The sequence below is a fragment of the Melanerpes formicivorus genome, unplaced genomic scaffold (genome assembly GCF_026170545.1).
Source record: "Melanerpes formicivorus ecotype bairdi unplaced genomic scaffold, bMelFor1.0.p_v2 SCAF_21, whole genome shotgun sequence".
Classification (NCBI taxonomy): domain Eukaryota; kingdom Metazoa; phylum Chordata; class Aves; order Piciformes; family Picidae; genus Melanerpes; species Melanerpes formicivorus.
In genome coordinates this window covers 3,742,530-3,765,794 of record NW_027142373.1, presented here as the reverse complement: position 1 = coordinate 3,765,794, position 23,265 = coordinate 3,742,530, and the positions used below count along the sequence as shown (strand labels likewise).

At 39.6% G+C, this 23,265-nt stretch overlaps 1 protein-coding gene across 12 annotated transcripts in view; it reads left to right on the top strand.

Annotated features, from left to right (window-relative positions):
- BPTF (bromodomain PHD finger transcription factor) overlaps nt 1–23,265 on the top strand; it is a 55,381-nt gene that overhangs the window by 888 nt on the left and 31,228 nt on the right. For 9 of the 12 annotated variants that reach the window (XM_068151111.1, XM_068151110.1, XM_068151106.1 and 6 more), the window contains exons 2-5: nt 13,117–13,939; nt 18,224–18,447; nt 20,131–20,331; nt 20,842–21,030. In XM_068151111.1, coding sequence (XP_068007212.1) covers nt 13,117–13,939; nt 18,224–18,447; nt 20,131–20,331; nt 20,842–21,030 — 1,437 coding nt within the window. Of the gene's footprint in view, nt 1–13,116; nt 13,940–18,223; nt 18,448–20,130; nt 20,332–20,841; nt 21,031–23,265 lie in introns of those variants that run through there. The other 3 variants (XM_068151113.1, XM_068151104.1, XM_068151109.1) reach the window with 3 other exon arrangements.

The following is a 23,265-nucleotide window of genomic DNA, read 5'->3' as shown; positions in this document are numbered from 1 at the left end:
TAGAGAGTCAGTGGGATGAACTAAAACAAGTCGAGGGCACCCCACATGCTCCCTCTAGGTTTGCAAATACAGTCCTCACGCATTCTTCCTCCCATGCGTGTATGTAAGGGATGCCTGCAAGCACTCGCAGGGAGAGAGGGGTATGCAAATTAACGACTGGCAACCCCACGGATGCAGGGAACATTAGAAGATGCTTACAAACACATGCAGCGAGAGGAGGGAGGGAGGGCAGCACATGCTGTAACAAGGGGATGCTTTAGCAAATATGCATGGGGATTCTGGTGACTGCAGAAATGCATGATACACCAGAACATGTTGCAAACAATGTCAAAAGTGTATGGAGCATTCACTTAATATTTAAAAGCAAGGGAAATGACATGCATGTCTTGAAAGACATCCTTTCAAATATATACAGGAAAGGATGGTTTGTGCTTGCAAATATAACTTGATGTTAAGAGGAAAGGAAGCCCATGCAACTTGAAGTGGCCTCAAAAAAACAACTCCAACCATAAACACTGAAAATTGTCAGGCTCTTAAAATCAGAGGTATAACTGGATCTAGCATTTGCTGGCTTTTAGACAAAACTAGCTTTCCAATGAGGGAAATGATGTGCATTGTTCAAAATGGAGATTGCATTGTTATAGTTTGGGGAAAAGTGCACAGGGCCTCATTGCAAGGGTGTAAACCTAGTTTTAGTTAAACACAAAGATTAAAAGGTGGAGGTTCAGTCAAAAGTCTTGGGTTTAAATACTGCATTTATCTTAAGATATGTCAACCTTTAAAACTCACATTGGGGTTAAAACTCAGTAAACATCATTACGTTTTGGGTTTTTTTTTTTAAACATTTAGTGGCAAATTTGGGCTCAAATTTTTAAGGCCTACACTTCTGTTCATCCTTAATTAATTCAGTACCCATGTGGGTTTCAAGCTTCAAAAATCCTTTTAACTGAAGTTAAGCACTTTGGATTTATTTGAGTTCTTTCCATAATGGAGTTAAAGCATAGGGTTATTTGTTTGTTTGTTTGTTTAGTCTCTGAACCAGCAGAGTAGTTGAACTTGGGAATAACCTAGGAGCGTATCTGAATTGTTCTACAGGATGATAAGACGCTGCTGGTGTACAAGTATTTGGCTGATACGGAGGGGGAGAGGAACAGGTTGTTGCTGTAAAGGCATTGCATCTTGCTTAAAAAAAGGAGTGTAGTTTGGAGTAGCTAGGTGGTGACTTTTAGAAAGGGGGAATTACTGGCTATTAAATGTGTCATACTTGTTATTTTGGTGACTTAATGGTGTCAGCTCATTATGTGACTTCATAATAGTCTTTTAAAAATGCTGTCTGTTTATATGCTTATTTTAATCTATATCCAAATGAATCAAAATAAGTACATGCATTAGGAAATTTAACTCAATTTAGAGGTGATGTTTTTCATCTGTTAGTTTACCTGTTGCAGGGATGTACTGTAATCAAAATGAAATTTTTGAATGCTTATTGAAGAGCGAGATCTGACTTTACAGAAGGGAAAATCTACAGTATTCCCTTGACTTTCAACTCTTCCTTTTCTGCTTAGTTGTGGTCACTTTGGTTTTTATTATGTTTTTGGAGGATGCTTTTGTAAGGGAAAGAATGTTTTTTTTTTTGTTTTGATTGGCTAGGTCAGTAAATTTATTTCCTACATGAGCATCCAGGTTTGAAAAGAGTTCTACAGAGTATGAAGGTATTCCATTTTTGAAATGTGCTTAAGTCTTCTGGCAAAATAACAGGATACCTCTGTGTGCATTGTTGTGCAAGCATGGACAGGTTTAATGTGTTGTTTAGGTGTATCAGAAACCATTTTGATAATTTACACGTTTATTTCTCACTTAGGGTGACTTCAGTTAACTTCAAGCTGAGTTGAAGTGTGAACGTTTTCATCCCTCGATGTTTGTTTGCTTTTTGTACTGAGCGTTTGATAGTTAAAACATCTGCATTGTTACTTTGGCAATTTAATAGCAGTTCTCATTAGTTCAGTCTTTGCCTAAAGGTCTTCCTCTCTCCCACCCTCTCTCCCAAACGTGCTGTTGCCCTTTTGCAAAGAAAGTAGGAACTTTTCATTTGATCAGCTCAGTCTGTGGCTTGTTTCTGCTGAACCTGCGTTGTAAGCACTGCTACATAGTGGTGCCACTAATTGAATTCTTAGTCTTACCATACTCCAGGAAGAGACACTTGACTTTAGAACAGCAGTAACAGGCAAAGAAAAGCTTCTTCTTACCCCAGTGTCTGCTTGATAGTAGCCAGTGCAGAGTGTTAGTGACAAGTCAAGCATATAGTGATAGGTCTTCAGAGTTCCTTCATGGGCTCCAGTGTTCTTTGGGTCAGGTGCATGCCAAGCCAGAACTGCTCTTCAGCTATGTTTAGATATGTTTCGTGGTGGGTTTTTGTTTGTTTGTTTCTGTTCGTATCTTTGTCTTCAAATCGGACAAATTGTAATACACAGTGACAGGAGGGCTTGAAGGAGTGTCTCCTCCATTGTTTTAAGCTGCCTCCTGACAGAGTGGTGGGGTTGTCCACTGGGATTTTGCTACTAGAAGAGATGATGAACCATTGTGCTCTACTTACCTCCCTTCAGTCACCTTCAGCCTGAATTACTGCTGCTTTCAGGTGTAGTCTTGAGGGTTGAAGAGTTTGTTTTTTGAGAGCAGGGCTGATGAAAAATTGCAGTCTTAATGAAACTCTCCTACCACCCAAGATTCTACACACAAATCACATCCCACTTCAAGGAGTGACAGACTTTTTGCAGTTCTTTCAAACTTACTTTGATCAGTGAGTTAAAACATCACAGTGCAGTCTCTTGAGCCAGGAAAGGCTCAGTTTTTGTGCTCTCCTGGCAAGTTGGTGATGTATCTTGAACTATATTATTATTCAGGTATTTAAAGAAGCAAAATCTTAATGGTAAAATGCCTTTCATACAGTGCTTACAAATGGTATGGTGAAAGCTTGTTGTGTGAATTCAGATGATGTTTGTCAGTGCTTTTTTGGTAGAGGGATTTTGTATTATGTCTCTTCTAATCCTTTTGGGTCCCCAGAAGGAAAATGTATCTTTAGGAGAGGTATCTTAATATATCTTGTATCACCAAACACTTTGACCATTACCTGTCTGCTGTAAGTTCTACTTTAAGCTTGTTACAGCTGCATTATAAATACTAAGTATTTTCCATGTGTTGCAGAATTTTAAAGAGGGATTTAATCAGGATGCCCAGAACTCCTTCATTTTTCTGTTTCTTATTTTTCTTTGTCAAAAAGTTGGGAAACTAGCTTTAGGGAGAGCTGCACATCTACGTTTTGGCTGAGATAATCATCAGTCTGTCTAACAAGCAAATGCACAAGTGGAGTTGTGAGCCAAAAGATTTGGCTTAAAATACATTAAATTTTTAGATGGATTTTGCTGATCAGTGAGCATTTACGGTGATTTACCATCACTTCTGTTAACCAGTTACCTCCCCATTCTGATTTTATCCTGGGAGTGGAGGAATTTAGGAGGAAATGAGGTGCTGCATTTTGTTGTGTCTGCAGTAATTTTACATCTTAACACATTTCCATGCTCTTGAAGAATTGTTTTTTTTGTGGTGATGTTGTGTGAGAAGATTTACCAGCCTCCCAAACATCTCACCTAGGGTACCCTGCTCTCTAAATTGAATCTGACATTCTCTTACTTTACCAGTTAGTAACCTGAACTGATTTGTACTCAAGAGAAACTATCACTAGTTCATCATGCCAGTCATGAAAAGTCCTAGCAAAGAAATTGTGTAGCTGGCCAAAGAAGTAAATCTGTGGCTGATTCTGTTGTATTGACATGCAAATGTGTAGCTTATCTGAAGAGAGCATTTGTCACTTCAGGCATCTAAGAAGCTCTGTGCAGCAAATACCATTCCATTATCGAAGTGCGTATGCTATAAAAGGTAGAATAATTTGATGTGCTGTGGATGAGTTTATTGTGCTAACTTCTTTTGTAGGTCGCTGAGCATTTTATGGCATAGAACAGGTGTAAGGTGAAGAAATGTTCATTTTAGTAGATTTGGGCTGGCTCTCAGGGCTCACTGAGTTCTGAAATCAGTTACAGCTTATCCTGAGTGTGTCCCAACTAAGCAATTGTCAGAGTGTTCCTGAAAATGGCTGTGCTGTTGCTGCTTGTTTGGTTTGGTTTTGCCTGGATTTTAGGCACTGGAGGGTTATGCCATTGCGCCTTTCTCGGAATGAGTGTGGGATCTCATCTGCTGCTGTCTTGTGTTAGTTATCCAATGTTACAGTGTTACCTTAGAATATAGTGAGGTATTCCTAGCACCAACTGAGAGTGTGGTCGTGGCCATCATGTGGAAAAGTTCCAGCGTGGTTTTAGGAAGGGCAGGTCCTGCCTGACCAACCTGATCTCCTTCTATGATCAGGTGACCCACCTGGTGGATGTGGGGAAGGCTGTGGATGTAGTCTACCTGGACTTCAGCAAGGCCTTTGATACCGTCCCCCACAGCAAACTCCTGAACAAGCTGTCAGCCCAAGCTGTCAGCCCCTGGCTTGGACAGCAGTGATTTGTTCTGGGTTAGGAACTGGCTGGAGGGCTGAGCCCAGAGAGTGGTTGTGAATGGTGCCACATCCAGCTGGAGGCCAGTCACTAGTGGTGTTCCCCAGGGATCAGTGCTGGGCCCCATGCTCTTTAATATCTTTATTGATGATCTGGATGAGGGTATTGAGTCCATCATCAGTAAGTTTGCAGATGACACCAAGCTGGGGGCAGGTGTTGATCTGTTAGAGGGTAGGAGAGCTCTGCAGAGGGACCTTGACAGGCTGGACAGATGGGCAGAGTCCGGCGGCATGAGATTTAACACATCTAAGTGCCAGGTTCTACACATTGGCCACAGCAACCCCATGCAGTGCTACAGGCTGGGGTCAGAGTGGCTGGAGAGCAGCCCGGCAGAAAGGGATCTGGGGGTACTGGTTGATAGTTGGCTGAACATGACCCAGCAGTATGCCCAGGTGGCCAAGAAGGCCAATGGCATCCTGGCCTTTATCAGGAATAGTGTGGCCAGCAGGAGCAGGGAAGTGATTCTGCCCCTGTACTCAGCACTGGTTAGGCCACACCATGAGTCCTATGTCCAGTTCTGGGCCCCTCAGATTAGGAAAGATGTTGACTTGCTGCAGTGTGTCCAGAGAAGGGCCACAAAGCTGGTGAGGGGTTTGGAGCACAAGCCCTATGAGGAGAGGCTGAGGGAGCTGGGGTTGCTTAGCCTGGAGAAGAGGAGGCTCAGAGGAGACCTTCTTGCTGTTTACAGTTACCTGAAGGGAGGTTGTAGCCAGGTGGGGGTTGGTCTCTTCTCCCAGGCAACCAGCACCAGAACAAGAGGACACAGTCTTAAGCTGTGCCAGGGGAAGTTTAGGCTGGATGTTAGGAAGATGTTCTTCGTAGAAAGAGTGATTGGCCATTGGAATGTGCTGCCCAGGGAGGTGGTGGAGTCAGCATCACTGGAGGTGTTTAGGAAGAGACTGAATGGGGTGCTTGGTGCCATGGTTTAGTTGACTAGACAGTGTTGGGTGACAGGTTGGACTCGATGTTCTCACAGGTCTTTTCCAACCTGGTTAATTCTGAGAACAAACAAACAAAAAAAGTTAAATTCATCACATAAAATGGGTAAAGAAATCTTAGTTTGCTTTAGGAGTGAACTACTGACATGTGCAAACAGAAAATATAGACAGCCAGAAGTTTTAGTTTTAAAACAGTGTTTAAAGAGCATAAAGACCTAGTTTTATATAACCCAGAGCAGAAGTCAGTGTAAAAGCACATGGAGATTTTCTGCATTAAGAGTGCTTTCAGGAAGATGTTCTCAGCATCTGGTCTTATGACTGATATTTTTTTTTTCATTTGTGCTTCAATTTTCAATGCTTTTGGGCTTTGAAATGTCTCATTTTTAATGTTGGTTTAGATTGTAAATGAATCTGGTTTATGGTTGGGTTATGATTTGGATTAGGCAGGATTTTTGCAAAGCAGTCTTCAAACTGGAGCTACATTTACAAGTAGTTAAAAATGCATCTTACTCTTTCAGAAAAATTTTCTGGAAGAGATTGACTTGTGTATATTAGAAATGTGTTGATTGTCATGTTGGCATTTTTCTAAAGGGAAAAAAAAAGAGTGTTTTGTGTAAGTCAAAGCCTTTAATTCTGGCCCATCCCAAGAAAAAAGATTCAGATTTTTCTAATTTGGTACTGCTTTTCATAATATATTCTTGGGTTATGTTAAACTGATTCATTTTTACTTTCTTCTTTGGAGTGAGCAGAACAAATGCTCTCCCAAGAGGGTGACTTTTAATTAAGGAACCAGTTTGGGTATTGCTGTGACAAACATGTAGCTAGATTCAGTTCGTGCATTCTTCTGTGGAAAAAAAAAAGGAAAGAAAGCAAAAAGAAAACACACACAAACTGTTCTCTTATGCACTTTCACCAACTGTTTTCAGTTTTCTCCATGATACCTCACAAGACCTTGTGTGTTGCTGTGCATTCTCATTTGGAGCTTGCCTGGTGCACAGTAGTAAAACCAAAGAAAAATAGGACAGTATCAGAGGGGCAGTCAAAAGCCAAAATTTCCTTGAGGAAGGAAAACTTAGAAGGCGGCATCTTTCCTAAGGAATACTTGTGCTTCCTATAGCTGCCAATTGGTCTTTATGGTGAGATGTTTCTGTAGTGACTCATCATCTGGAAGACAAAACCAACCCAGTTCTATTTTACTTAAGATGGACTTTTATGTAAGGGTAGTGTAGTTTGACTTGACTTGTGGAACTTGAAGCCAAAAATTAGTCTCATATTGGGAGCAAATTCAAAGTCTTCTCACTTGGCTGTGGTCAGTTTTGTGGAGTACCCTTCGGGGACTTTGCTCTGTATTCCCTTCCACCTCCTGCAACAGATCACTGAACTATCTGAAACTCCTCAGTCTGTATTTTCTCTCTCTTATACCATGTTTACCCTCTCCTCTGCAACTGTGAACAGGAACTCTGCACCAGTGCTGAGAAATTATGAGGAAGGACAGTTTTTTTGAGAAGAGAAATGAGACCTATCGTGAGCCTTCTACTGAAGAAATGCTGGAACCAGTGTTTATTTTTCAGGTCATACCAGTGCAGCTACCACTCTCTCCCTGTTTAAACAAGACAGTGTTTCTGGCAGAATATTTGACCTGCATCCACCAGTCCATTAGTTGAAATATGTTGGGCTGAAAGGCTGTGTTTACTAGAACTACACATCTGTGTGGAGCAAAGGATATGTAAGTGAGACAAGGCGAAACTGGATGCTTATGATTTTTTTTTTAGGCTACATATGTATGGTCATTGGAATACAACTAAAGCACAAGTAGCATGGAAGTCATATTTAGTCAAATTTCTGTATTCTGGACACTGATGTAAATGGTTCATTGAGACACTCTGCTTTAAAACTCTACATAAACCAGAAGATATGTTGAAGATGGTCAAAGTATTTTGAAACTTTATGTCTTCCTGTAGTAAAGAGTTACAGATGTGACTTTCCCTTTTCTTCTCTCAGGCTGTGGATGAAAATGGAGACAAGCTTTCTGGTCCTTTGAAACTCCATTTATAAATTTCAAAAGAGTCAACATTTGAACTGAACAGGACAGGTTGAATAGATAGAAATTGGGGGGGAAGAGCAAAAGTTTGGGGGTTTTAAGTGCTTCAGTAAATTCTGGTTTTGGGTGCTCAGCCTGTTTCTTCAGTAACTTCATTTAATTTGAAACATCATTATTGTGTTTGCTTAAATATTTGTAATATAATTTATTTTAATAGATTATAGTAAGTGTAGACTATAATTATCAATAGCTATAATTAAATGTGCCATGTGAATAAAACTGTTTACTCTTTAATCTTAATTACAGGCAGCTCTTCAACTAAAGAATTCAAAATAGGGAGAGGCAACCATTGCAGACTGCTTCATCTCTTTTGGAGACAACTAGTGAAGGAATGCAGTTTAGAAGAAGTTTATGCTAGGTAGAAGTGTAATGCTGGGACCCTCGAGATGGTCTGGATCCTGCAAATAGTCCAATCATGGCAGCAGAAGGCTATTGGCAGATCAATTTATCCTTCCAAATAAAACTAAGGAATTTGAATAGCATAGAAGTGGACGTTTTCTTTCTTTACAGTGGCTCAGACTTGGTGGAGTTTGATTCAGGGGGTTGGTTAATGTGCAGAAGCAATCATAGAAGTATGCAGTTTACATGTAATAAAACTTGAGTCCAGTTTGGGAAACTTCAGCGTGAGCAAATGGACTTTCTTAAATCGAGACCAGATACACCTAGGTTCAATGTCCAGTCAGTCAGGTGGTGGATGTGTTTAAAGGAGAAGTAACTTCTGCTAGTACACCTGCTTTGCAGTCCTCTTGATGTTTTTTTTTGTTTTGGACAAAGCAGTCCATACTGCATTTTCTACTTAAAACACTCTGCTGAGATTTCCTCACATGGGAAATGAAATAATTAAAAATGATTCATCCAAAGTTATTTAAACTATATTAAGAGAAATTTAAAGATATCAATGGCAGTAGGTGATGTAAAGTTAAGAGCAGCAGTGTAATTCGGTTGCTTACTGAATGTGGTCACTGCACTGGAGTTGTTAAACTGTTCCATACTTCTGTGTTTTGAATGCATAAGAGTGCACATATGTGGTGTCCCAAGTTATTGTGCAGTCATCAGTTGTACAGTCTGCACAAGCTGCTGCTTAAATATTTAAATAGGGATCATTAAAATGATTATTTTTTGATCGATTTAATTAAATGTCAATGAATTGTTTTATGACAGATACACTCAGAATTCCCTGTGGAGAGCAAAATCCATGATAAATGGCAACAAGTTAAAAAAAAAAAGTGTTGTCAAATCCCAAAATCTCTAAAATAATTAAAAGCAGAACAAAATAATTTGAACAAATATTTGAAGAGACTAAAGTTTGGGAGTGAATACTGAACTCAATCGCTGGATAATTTGCTTTATGGGAAAAGACTTTTCTTGAAAGTGGAAAGGTTGAAAAGGTGGATGTGTTTATTGTAGGAGCCTGTGTTTGTTGTAGAAACACTCAATTTGAGTTTTCTTTTTCTGTGTATATGAAGAAGAGGGGGGGAATGGTGAAATATGATCATCAGAATCCTTCACAGAAGCTGAAACTGCTTCTAAGTGTCGGAGCTGTCTGGGATGTGAGAACATTGCAGATAATTGACAGTGAAGAAATTGTTATTATCAGAATTGTAGACAAGCCTGGTGTCCTTATTTGGAGTTCAAAACAGCCTTTCTTCAACTCTCTGAGCTAGTGGCAAGAGAGGGGGTTATCCACCCAACCAGCAGAGCACACATTTCTTGACATCACTATATTGTATTGCATTTGCCTACACTTTGAAGTGTGTGCTTAAATTAGTGCTGCAAGATTTATGAGCACCTTGGCAGGAAATGTCTATGTTTTTTTCACTGGAGATTAGACTGCTTGTATTTGTTGGTTTGGGGTTTTTTGGTTGGTTTTTTAAAGGCCTCTGGAGAGTTTTGTGATAACAGTAATGAACAATAATACATTTAAACATAAATTTCTGAACTTCCAAACCACACTCTGTGATTCTCTTCCCATGCCAAAGTTCTCTTCAACCCAGGACAGTAAATACCAGTCACAAACTGCAAGTGAAATTGGAAATGCAAAAGCCCAAACCATAGAAAGATTTGAAATACTTCTATTTTGAAAGTATTGATGATGAAATGATGAAAGACTTTGAAGATTTGAAATTCCAAGCCCCATTCAAGAAAACTATGTCTGGGTACTCTTTCTTTCTAAAATATTCTGTACCTTTGAATACTTTCCTTTTTTAGCTCTGGAAACCAGATTATTTGCAGTGCAGAATTATTCAAAGCAGTTCAGTGCCCAAAGAGAGAAATGATTTGAGCTCTTGGGCCATGATACACAGTATGGATTGGGAGTGTTGAGTGCTACAGTGCAGTAACTGTGCTGCACACAAAGCAATGGGCAAACAAAACATGCATTTTATAATGAAATATTATTTTTCTTCCTGCCTAAACTGTTGGTTTTACAGTAACTTTGGAAAGTTCTGTGCTTTATACCAAAGAAAACATGAAAATATGTGGATTGATTTTAAATAGTCAAAGAGCAGTGTGAATAATACAACCAGGTGGTTACATTGTACTTGCACTTAGGTACAGCTTGCTTTTACGGGTTTGAGACATACCTTGGGTCCTGCTAACACATTGATTCTAGACCTCTAACTGCACCAATATGCTGCTTCTGTCACAGGAAGTGTTAAAGAACTTTTTACTTTTCAGAAAATATTAGGAATGCTTGTTTTGAGATTCTTTTTTTCACTTCTCCCCTATGTTTGATGTAACAAATATCCCAGTGTATGTTGATCTCCTCTTGTGAAAGAGGCATCAACAGAGATGGAGAGTCTGGGTGTTGTTGGTTTGTTATTTTTTTCAATGAAGGATAAGAACAATGCATAGGACAATTGCAATTTTATTCTCAGGGAAGGAAATCTCAACAAATGAGAGGAAATAAGAAGTCTTTGCTCTTTTCAGCAGCATTCCTTCATTCTAGTTTATCTTTGCCTGAAGTCCCTGGGGAGGGTTTGTCACTACTGGTTAATTCAGGTAAAGCAGGTTATCATTCTTGCTGTTCTCTGTCTTGAAGGGCTGTTTCTTTTATGGCCTTGCTGTGTGACAGACATTTTTCTGCTGGAATTGTAAACACTGAAAAGAATTCTAGTTTACAGCTCTGCCAGCTTTTTGTGATATCTGAACGCTGGGAAGACTATTAGTGATTTCAGAGCATCTGTTCTGCATTGTTGTTGTCTTGCATGACTACCTTACTAGGACTGATCCTACAGTCCTATAATACTGAAGGAAGCTTCAGGACAGCCTTAAGTAATTGAATCTTCAGTAGTGTGTTTTCTGCTTTGGAGTCTTTTAATTAAACCAGCTCTGCTCTATGCATATGTGGTCTTGGATCATGATGATAGAAAAGTTGGGTATAATCTTGATACTTGTGGCTGTGTTTGTGCCTGACTGTGAAACTCTGCCTTTCCCACTGATTTGTGCAGAGCATACTGTAAGAGAGTCTTAACAGGCATTCTCTCATTTTCCACCGTCCAAACTCAATTAAACTTGGAAATTTGGTTTTACACACAGATGATGTTGACCCAGTACTTCTCTAATAGAAACATCTGGCAGTTTATCTTCTATATTGTTTCAGGGTGTCTCATTTGTTGCATAAGATTTTCATTCTTTAACATTTGAGAGACAGAGATATCAATCTGGTGCCATCTTGCCATTCTAGCCCAGTGATTGATTCATTTTTCTTCTGCTGTCATTTGACAAACTGTTGTGCATCAAGGTGTTTCTTAAAGGTAGTTTTTCATTTGGGTAACTTTTTTTCCCCCTTCTTTCCAATACATTAAGGTTTTAATGACGCTGTTGGCAAATTCAGCATCTGGGTATTTGTCTGCCTTAGCAGAACTCTGTTGGGGTTTTGTTGTTTGTTTTTTTTCCTCACTCCACATTAGACTTCTTTCCTGTATTTACAGGAGTACTGAAAGTACTCAAGTAGGGAGGGTTGAACAAACGCAACAGAGAACCATTTCCTCTTGATGGTCATATCCAAGATGACTGGAACATTATCCTGATTTTCTTTAACCATTTATTTTAGTGGGGTCTGTTATGCACAGACTTTGATTAAAAAATTACTAATGTGAAGCTTCGAATTCCAAAATCCTGTTTGTGTCACTCTTCAGTCTCAGATCACACACCATGTAATACTTATGTTACTGTGTTACTTTTAATTGAAGTGTGCATATGAAATTGCTGTTACAGACAGCTTCATTTTTCTTTTGGATTTTTCTCTGTGAATAAAATACATCCTGCCAACAAGTTCTCTAGAAAATTAAAATCTTAGCTGTTGACCACATTATCAGTATGGTTAGCAGAGGACCTATACCAGTGTTCATCTCAGTTCTTGGTTTTATAATTACCTTCTGAGGTTTTATGATTAAGTTGTTGGTTCTTAACAAAAATATGAAGTATGTTTAATGAGTGGATTTTAATACTTCCACTGTTAATAGATGCAAAATAGTTACATATAGCTGGAGACTTTTATTGTTGAGGGAGAAGACTGAAATATTTCACTTCTAGTAGTGCCATTTACAAACTCTTTCCACTTTTATTACTCCTGCTTGGCATCATGGACAGCAGAATTAAAGGGAAGAACGTGTAGCATCTCATCAGAATTAGGATCTGAGACTGAATTAATTACAGTCAGTGTCTTTTAGATAGTGATAGAGCTCTTCAGATTAGCTTTTTGTGCTAGGCTTTGTCCTTCCATAATTCTACCTCCTTCTCATTCATGGATATTTCCTATTTTATTGGATGTTTGGGTTTTTATGGGGGTTTTTTGAAAAGTTGGGAGTTCCTGAAATATTTTCATAAAGCATCACATTTAACTTTTATTTCTGGCACCTAGATATCCACAAGAAATACTCCAGTTAGAAAGCAGTGAGCAAAGTGATTTAGATTCTCTCTGTATTTTAATTTGATTGAAATGGATGTCCTAAGACATCTGCTTGAAACGATGTTTCCTTTATGTTGCTGGACAGGAGAATAGCTTGCAGTGTTTAAATTAAAAATATCTGTTGTTTGAAGCTTGATGCTTTTGAGTTTAAAGCAAAAATTCCAAGGAAGAACAATAAACTAGTCGTGCTGAATAAAAATGAGGAAAAGTTCTCAATTAATTAGTATTTTGACTGAGGGGAATGCCTTTCTTTTTAACTAATTTAAACAATTGAAATTCTAGATGTAGTTTTAAAGATTCAGTAGATTTATGTTCTGTGGGAGATGCAGCTGCTCCAAGTGTCTAAAACAAAGCTTCAGACATCTCATGTGTTTAATTTTCCTTCTGTTAATTAGAGTATTAGATTATTAGCTGAATTACCACCTTTAGGTATCTGTGAAGGTGTGAATCCTTAATTTGCAGTCGTCCAGCAAGTTTGACACAGCTGTTGATGATAGATGTTTAAACACCTTGATCTGTGAATGGCAAGATTCTTACTGTTATTTCTTATTCCAGGTAGGAGAAGACCAAGAGTTCATCGTCCTCGTTCTCCAATATTGGAAGAAAAAGATATCCCACCCTTGGAGTTTCCTAAATCCTCGGAGGACTTAATGGTGCCTAGTGAGCATATAATGAATGTTATTGCTATCTATGAGGTACTAAGGAACTTTGGCACTGTTTTACGCCTCTCTCCTTTTCGTTTTGAGGACTTCTGTGCTGCTCTGGTAAGTCAAGAGCAGTGCACACTTATGGCAGAGATGCATATAGTGCTTTTAAAAGCAGTTTTACGTGAAGAAGACACTTCAAATACTACCTTTGGACCTGCTGACCTCAAAGATAGCGTTAATTCCACTTTGTATTTCATAGATGGAATGACGTGGCCAGAGGTTCTGCGGGTTTATTGTGAGAGTGACAAGGAATACCATCATGTTCTTCCTTACCAAGAGACAGAGGACTATCCTTATGGACCAGTAGAGAATAAAATCAAAGTTCTGCAGTTCTTAGTGGATCAGTTTCTTACCACAAACATTGCACGTGAAGAGTTAATGTCAGAAGGTGTAATTCAGTATGACGATCACTGTAGGGTTTGTCACAAACTTGGGGATTTGCTTTGCTGTGAGACTTGTTCAGCCGTCTACCATTTGGAGTGTGTGAAACCACCTCTGGAGGAGGTACCAGAAGACGAATGGCAGTGTGAGGTCTGCGTGGCACACAAGGTGCCTGGAGTAACTGACTGTGTTGCTGAAATCCAAAAAAATAAACCATATATTCGACACGAACCTATTGGATACGACAGGCATAGGCGGAAATACTGGTTCCTGAACAGGAGAATCATTATGTAAGTAAACTGAGCACTGAGTGCTTCCTGAACAATAACACTGCATTGAGTGGATTTTTAATATATTCTGGAAGTTGCTGTTGCCATGTTAAAATTGTTAGAAGAGACCGTTGTGTGCTGGTTTGTAAGTAGGTATTTCATAAAATGGCTTAGGTTGGAAGGGACCTTAGAGATCATCTACTCCAGCCTCCTTGCCATGGACAGTGACACCTCTCAACTAGACTTGGACCCATTCCAGAGCCTCACAACCTTTGTACTGAAGAACTTCTTCCTAAGATTTAGTCTAAGCCTACTCTGCCTCAGCTTAAAGTCATTCCCCCATGTTGTTAATCCATCAATTTTCCCCAAAATACTCTCACAATCTATATATAAAAAGAGGGAGAAAAAACCAGGACCTGTGCATAACACACATCAGTGTGAGTAGAAGAAAGGGAGTTTTAATGAGAACTCCCCAGTTACTTGCAAAAGCTGCTAAAAAGTAGTTTAACTCTTCTTGTGATCACATGGTGCATAGGACAGTAGTGCCAGTGTACTCAACCTGCTGGGATGGAGTTTGGCTGTGGGATGCTGATCCTGGTTTGATGGGCTGCTGTTGAAGCCAAGGCCTAGCACCATCTCTGTTAACTGGAAATGCAGAAAATGCTGTATGTGAACACTCTGTGTAAACAAAGTCAGACCAGCAAGAACTGCCTGTCTTCAAGTGATCTACTTTGTATCTTTAACTCAATGTCAAATGAAAACAAGGCAGGTAGTGACAGGACCAAGAGTAATGGCTTTAAATGGAAGAAGTTTAAATTAGACACTAGGAAGAAATTCTTCACCATGAGAATGGTGAAGCGCTGGAACAAGTTGCCCAGAGAAGCTCTGGGGGTTCCAGCCATGGAGGTTGGATGGGGCCTTGAGCATCCTGGTCTAGTAAGAGGTGTTCCTGTCTATGGCAGGGGTCTGGAATTAGGTGTTCTTTGATTCTGTGAACCCTTGGTGCTGGGGCTGTGGTGCCCTGATTTTTGAGAAGTTGAATCTGAAATTGTAAAAATACTGCCACATTTTTCACAGGAAAATAACTGAAGACTGGGTTTTCTTCAAGCCTGTTCTTATTTAATTGTTCTCATAATGGAGGAGAATGATTATTTAAGTGAAACCAATGGTATTGTTAATTTAGGAAAATTAAAACATTTTACTAGTTTTCTTGACATGGAATTTCCTGTTCAGTGTTATGAACAAAAGAACCCTTAACAGAATTTCATGCAAAAGGGAGTGCAGTGAATATAAAGATATTAGCCAAAGTCTTTAAAAGGGATTGCAAGGACTGTGCTATTGCATATTGCAAACAACACTTTTAAGTACTCCTTTAAAATACAGTGCCCTTCCTCTAACGCATCAATAGCTGATGCTTTAATAATTATGTATCACTGCTTTCTGTTTCCTGCATTCTTCTTTCACAGAGTCCATGTTTGGTTATTTTGAGTATCAAGTAATCATCTATAAGGTACAGGGCAGCTTTTACACTTTTATCTTTATACAAATATCTCTATTTTTATACTCAGTCACGTGCTCTGCATTATGTGGTGTGTCATTTGGATGATGCAGCAGGATGTGATGGTCACCCTGAATCTTCTGTTGCCTCATGCATAATTTTCTACCTTCTAATTCCAGAAAATGAGTTGAAAACTTGATTTTTCACAATAAGCTTGGTTGTGATGGACATGGAACTGATACTTTTTTGCTGTAGTTATCTTTGCTTTAATAATTTACAGATAGTCTCATCTGTACTTTAGAGAGTGGCATAGGGGAAAGGGGCCCTGGGGGTGCTGGTGTACAACAGGGTGGACATAATCCAGGAATGCGGTGGATTAGAAGGGGTGTGACTAGTAGGTCAAGAGAGGTTCTCCTCTGCCCCAGTGAGAGGAGTATCTGGAGTGTTGTGTCCACTTCTGGGCCCCTCAGTTCAAGAAAGACCTCGGGGAGCTGCTAGAAAGAGTCCAACACAGAGCCACAAAGATGCTGAAAGGAGTGGAACATCTCCCTGATGACGGAGCTGAGTCTCTTTATCTTGGAGAAGAGGAGGCTGATAGGCGACCTCATTCATGTTTATAAAGATGTGAAGGGCAGTGTTGGGAGAACTGTGCCAGGATCTTCTCAGTGATGTCCAATGACAGGGTAAGGAGTGCCAGGGGCAAGCTGGAGCAGAGGAGGTGCCACAGGAACTGAAGGAAAAACGTTTTTGCTGTGAGGGTGATAGAACCCTGGAGCAGGCTGCCCAGAGAGGTTGTGGAGCCTTCTTCTCTGGAGATATTCAGAACCCACCTGGACATGTTCCTGTGTGACCTACTCTAGGTGATCCTGCTCTGTCAGGGGAGTTGAACTCAATGATCTTCCAAGGTCCCTTCCAAGGCCTAACATTCTGTGATTATATAGTTTAGTTTTTAATGTCCTTTAGATATTGTAAGAATGCTGTCTTGCAAACCCAGCCATTTCACATTCATGTACTCAGCAAGATCAAATCCCACCTGACATCTTGGATAATTGAGGGGTAATGCCAGAAGCTAAAACCTAGGATTCATTAAATTATATCAGCTCTGTTACAATCAGTAGAGTGTATTCACCAATGCCATGTGATCAAATGTATCAGAGAAACCCAACATATCTAAAAGTAATCTGCTCAACTACTGATTTGAAATCTTGCCCAAGGGAATTAGAGAACCAAAATTCTAAATTTTTGCCTTTTATTTTCCTGAAGGTTTTTTAGGGTTTTCTTACTCAATTGTGAATTTAAGTCTTAACAAACTTTGCCAAAAAGGGTTGCAGAGAATAGTTTCTGTGGAAATTCTTTGAGTGTTAGTGAGTTGGTGATGAGCAGTCCAGGCTTCCACTGGCAAACACCTGAATCCTGAAAAGAAATCTGAACAAAGATGAGTTTGTGTAAGCAGGCAGAACAGCAAGCTTGTGCCATCTCATCTTCTGTCTGTGCCTAGAGGAGTAAATGAGTAAAGCAGAGTCAGTTGCTTTTCATGAGCAGAAGACAGCGTTTCTTTGCAATACACCAGGTTTTATCATCCAACCCACAAGTCTGTTTTGTTGCAATGGTTGTGACAAATGAGTAGTTGAATTTTGAGTAATGTTGCCATTATTAACTTCGTAACCACGGTTGCTTCATAAAGAGAATGTGGAAAATATTATAGAGATGATGATCAAGTTGCCTTATGGCTGTTTGGCTTTCTGAATGTCTGAGGCCAGTTTTTACCATCTTTAAGCCATCTAGAGGCAGCCAGTAGAGAACACAAAACAAGCCTTCCGAGGTTAGATCTTTCAGCTTTCCATTGCTATGGACAATTTGATTCAGTGAGCTGTGGGTCTGTAATGCTTTTACAAGTAGCACAAAGAGAGCAATGGTTTAGCTCCTCTCCCACATGTGAAGAGAAGGCTGAAAAATCACTGTCACCCCATAATGGTGTTCAAGGTATGGGGAGTTGCACAAATAAGTGGTCCTGCCCATAGCCAGCCTAGATGTGACTGCTGCTTCTGAAGAGTACTGAACAAGCAATGTTGAAATCAAGTAGCCTTCTGCAGAGCCACTTGGAGAGCTTCCTCCCAATGTTCTCCAGCACTCTGGGAGAACCTGTTACCTGAGATACTTCCAAAACTTGCTTGGGTCTGGTAACCCTGTTGAGATGCTTTTAACACTGTGGTACTCCAGTAGTTTTGTCTAGGCTCCTGATGTCATGGAGTACCAGACAGAAAAATGTGGGAATCCCCATATCCTTTTCAAGGAGCATATTATGACTCTTGTCTCTCACTGGTGCTGTCACATGTGAACTCCTTATTGATGCTAATGTAAAACATTTTATGAATGTCACATTCTATGCTTTCAATTTCTTAACTTTGGTATTTCCTGACTATGCAGTCAGAAGGACTGCCTTTGATGGATTCTGGAGCCATACCCTTTTTCATTGCTAATTTTTGGAGGTGTAGTCATAGATTACTGGTTCCCAAAATATAATGGGAATAAATTTTATTGCCAGATCAGACAAACCAGTTTTAAGGAGACTCTTCAATGGCTTTCCTGAGGAATTTGCCATGAGGGCTTCTGTGGGGATGAAAAAGAGAAGGAAGTGGGAAAGGAGTATTTGGATACTAAACTGGGTGCAGATGAATGCCATTGTATGATTTCTTTGTTCACATTTAGATAGCAGCATTTAGTAAGCCTGAAAAAAGAAGACTGATGCTCTCTTTTTTTCAATTATCCAGATATTTTAACCTTAAATTTTTATTTTTTAAATACAGAGAAGAAGACTCAGAAAGTGAGAAAGATAAGAAAATTTGGTACTATAGCACAAAGATACAACTGGCAGAGTTAATTGAATGCTTAGACAAAGATTACTGGGAAGCTGACCTATGCAAAACTATGGATGAAATGCGTGAAGAAATCCATAGGCACATGGACGTGACAGAAGATCTTACCAACAAAGCAAGAGGCAACAACAAGTCTTTCCTTTCTGCAGCAAATGGTAAGAGTGCTTTGTTTAATGGGAACAGATGTTGGACTTCGAATCAAATACTTGTTTATTTTATTATTAGAAGTTGGTGGAGAAGCATCACACAGGTGCCAGCATGGCTATGTAGTGCTGAATTCTTGAGGACTCATCCTCATTTTTAGCACATAAAGAGGCCACATGAGCCTTCAGATATTCTGCAGGTACTAGAGGAATTGCAAGTATAAACTCAGAACAACAACAGATCAGCCCAAGAGGCTTAAGTGTATCCTGTATTCCAGGATGTCCTGAATGATGTTCTTGATATGCTTAGGGTGTGCCAGACTGCGGTCATCCCAGGTCTGGAGTAGAGCTGTGTTAACTGTCAAATGTTTCTTGATGTGCCTAGGCAGCCAAGAGGACCAATGGCATCCTGGCCTTTATCAGGAATAGTGTGGCCAGCAGGAACAGGGAAGTCATTCTACCCCTGTACTCAGCACTGGTTAGGCCACACCTTGAGTCCTATGTCCATTTCTGGGCCCCTCAGATTAGGAAGGGTGTTGACTTGCTGGAGCGTGTCCAGAGAAGGGCAACGAAGTTGGTGAGGGGTTTGGAACACCAGCCCTGTGAGGAGAGGCTGAGGGAGCTGGGGTTGCTTAGCCTGGAGAAGAGGAGACTCAGGGGTGACCTTACTGCTCTCTACAACTACCTTAAGGGAGGTTGTAGCCAGGTGGGGGTTGGTCTCTTCTCCCAGGCAACCAGCACCAGAACAAGAGGACACACTCTCAAGCTGCACCAGGGGAGGTTTAGGCTGAATGTTAGGGAGAAGTTCTACACAGAGAGAGTGATTGCCCATTGGAACAGGCTGCCAGGGGAGGTGGTGGAGTTGCTGTCATTGGAGGTGTTCAGGAGGAGACTTGATGGGGTGCTTGGTGCCATGGTTTAGTTGATTAGGTGGGTTGAATTAGTTGATAGGTTGGACGCGATGATCTTGAAGGTCTCTTCCAACCTGGTTTATCCTATACCATTCTATATAAATATATGTGTGTGTGTATTTGTTGTTTGGGTTTTTTTTCACCCACCTAAAAGTAAGGAAAAACTCCTTTACTTTAAGGGTGCCATTAGGGTTGCTCAAAAAGGCTGTAGAATCTTCTCTGGAGAGATTCCAAACATGCCTGGACATTTCAGTCCTGAGCAAGCCTGCTTTGGGTGTCCCTGCTTTAGCAAGAGCGTTGGGCTGGGTGATCTTCAGAGGTCTTTTCCAACTCCTACCATGCTGGGGTTATGTGATGTGTGTGTAACTCCTCATAAACATTTAACAATCCCGTGGGAGTGGCAGAAATGGCAAACAGTTGTTCCAGTAGTATACAAAATGTGGAAGAATGTCTTATCTCTTCTGCAGTTCTCCACCAACTTAATTTATCTACCTTGGAGCAATAAATAGCAACAAAAATCTGTGAAGGTTTGAACTTTGGTTCTAAGGAAGATGCAAAGATTGAGTACTCAGGTTTGAAAATGGTTTTAGTCATCACTATATAAATGCATAATTCTGAGAAATCAATAATTAAATCTTTGGAATTTTAAGTGGGGAAAAGTGGTGAGAAGTTGGATGTTACCTTTTGTCTCCTTGAATAAAGTATTTATGTCATATTAATTCAGCTCAGTGGCTTTGTAAGTGGTGGTTTGTTATTTATTGAGGACAACATACTTCTATTGTAGATGAAATTTTGGATGTTATCAGAGCAAGGAAAGGAGAAATAGTGGAAGATAAAACCATAGCAGATGATGAAGCAGAAAAGGCCAAAAGTGACGCTGAAAATGACCAGACAGATGCTGAGAAGGGCAAGGAAGCATCTGGAGACCAAGATAAAACTGAGGAAACACCTGCTGAGCAAGATGGAGAAAAAGTGAAAACAGAAGGTAAAGAAACTGACTGTGCTTTAACAACTTCATTTTGGTGAAGTGAGTCCTTAGTTAAGATCCTCACAATTTTTTTTAGCTTTACTGTGATGTTTTCTGTGTGATTCTCTAAGTTATTTTTTAAGGAATAGGTGATATTTATCAGTTCCTTTGTGGTTGTATATTGCAGTTGTTTTTCCTGTTAACAATTTCACCAGTTTTCCTACATTGCAAATTAAATACAACTAGCTTGTGGATACCTTGGCTTGAATTAGAGGTGGCACTTACAGGTTGTGATCAATGTGTTTGCAGTAAGCAATATCACATCATTTTTGACATTGTTTCCTCACCAAAGAGTTTGTTCTCTGATTCTGAGACAATACTACCTCCTTGAGGAAAAAAAGGAAAAGCTCCATGTTGTCCAGCATAATCAAACAGATAAACAAAGCTGCTTTCTATGGATGATGGCAAATGACATCCTGAGGCATATTTAAGAATATCCATAAAGTTTTGTTGTGCATTTTACTGTAGAGGCAACAGTCGTTGGGGATAAAAGTAACTCTGTGACATCAAGCACTGATGACAGCAGCACAAATCCTTCTGCAGGAGAGACTAGTTGCTCTGAAGGGAAGAACGCAATGGGCTGTCAGTCAGAAAGCCTTGATAGCAACAACGTGGCAGAGAAGAAGGTGGCATCAGAGCTCCCTCAGGAACTCTCAGGTACAGAGGGCACTGTCACCAATGCCTCTGTAATTTGGGCAATCTGTTAAGTTTTTCTATCCGGTTTGTCCTCTAAAACCATTCCCAGCGCATATCACTCATGCTGTTTGCTTGCAGTGCCATCCTTTACTGCTACGTTGTCATTAACATTTCAAAGTTAATTTTCTTGCAACTAGTGCTTGAAATTTGTGGCCCATTAGCATTTGTTTCCATGCCTTTCAAAGATGACTATGGCTAAGCTTTTTTTGTGTTCTTTTTTTCTGTATAATATTTTATTTTCCCATAGCGATCCATAACAATTGTTAGCATCCTATCGAAATTTGTTTCAAATTCTGATTTGCTGCTGGCTTGTTTATTATTTTAACCTCTCATTTAACTGTACAAAGTACTAACAAACAAAGTATTTTCATTCATGTGAGCAAAACATAGCGCTGAAATGTCGAGATGGAATTTTACACAGATGTCAGAAGCACAGAAGTTCTTGTATTTTAACATATTTTGTTCTGCCATGTCAGTGATGTAAAAGTAGTAATATACACTCAAAAAAAAATATACCAACAGCAAACAAAAATTGTTAGATTTAGGAATAAATGGGACTTGGTTGGGTGTCATTTAAATTTTCAGTGTAATATTTCAGAATGATATGCTGTGACATTCAGAATTATATTCTGTTGCAAGCTTTACCACATAACCAAATGTTGAAGTGCTGATGACTATTAAAATGATCAGAGTTTTATTTTCACTTTTTAAAAAAACACTAAAAATGCTCTCATCTGTGATGCAGCCCTGCTTGGTGTGTTAGGTTTGAAAAAGCAGTAAGCCTCGTGTCTCCTACAGAAATAATTCTCCATTCGGATACAGCTTGCAGTTCTGGAGCTTGCAGATGTGAATGTATCTACACCTTGTCAATAGTCTTTGCTAACAGAAGGAGAAAATGAGAGATTAATCTGGAAGCTTCACAGTACACTTTTTAAAAACCAAAAGTGTCCCAGTGAAAGGGACAAAAAGCCTACGTTGTAGATATTTAACTAAATATTTTTGCTCATTCTTAATTTTGTTTTATTCCATTTAAAGTTAAAATGACTGTGTAGAGGTTTAATGGAAAGACATAAATCCTGTAACTTTGTTCCAAACACATTTATGGGTTCATATCTTAAAGATTCTCTTCTGTATTTATCATTGTTTCTTTATTATACATTCATGGGTACTTTTCTCCTTTCAAAAGTTCTAGCTTATTTTAAAATGAATGGGCCTTCTTTTGTAGGAAAGTGTGTGAAGGTTCCTCCTTAAGTCTAGTTCACTGTATTTATAGTGATGCTTGTGTTTCTATTATGAAATTCCAGTTTGAGGCACACCCATTTGAGGGAGAGGGGGAGAGATACTGAACCCACACCACTGACACGGCTACCCTCAAAGAGGAGGAAAAGAAGAGTAAAATTCAGATCTAGACAAGAATGTGTATGCCACCATCCTTGTTTAAATGCAATTAGAATTCAGTCTTTTATGAGGAGTGTGTTCTGGTTTGGGTGTTTCCATTCTGCTCCAAACAGCAGGCACCACAGTGGTTCCATTTTTCCCCTTAGTAAAAAAGGAAGTGGATTGAACAGTGCTGGTCACTCACTTGGCAAAGCCAGAAATCAAGATGCCTTCAGGTTAAGGATGTTACAGGAATCCCAGAACCAGGACAGCTGAACCCATTTGTCTTATTGAGTTTGACTCCATGCCTAGACCCGTGAGATTCTAAGAAGTTGCTATTTTAAGCTTGCAGAGGAGAAGTTTAGACATAGAGTGGTGCCAATTGAACTGTGAAATCTGGGATTCCTGCAAATTAACGTACAGAAGAAAAGACAATCAAAGATTCAGTGGAGAACTGGAGAGGGGCTGAAAGGTGTTTGCCTTGAGGAACAGCTAGAACACAAGGAAATCAAAAGCAGTGACAGTATAGAAGCTGCAGGGAGACCAAATTTTGTGAAATCTGCATTCTAAAAGCAGAACAAATTCTCAGGAGAGGGTTCTCTGTGTTTGCATCTATAGAGAAAAAAAAAGAGTCTTGTATTTAAAATATGTTCATATTTCATCTAAGCATGAATTTCCGTTCTTTAAAGCTGTAAAAGTTGAAACTGCTTGAAACAGAACCAAAACCACTTTCATTGATACAGTGCTCTGGAGGAATGAATATTTTATGGGTATTTCTTCCCAGTTCAGCAAAAGATGTTCAGATGACTCTTTTTTTTT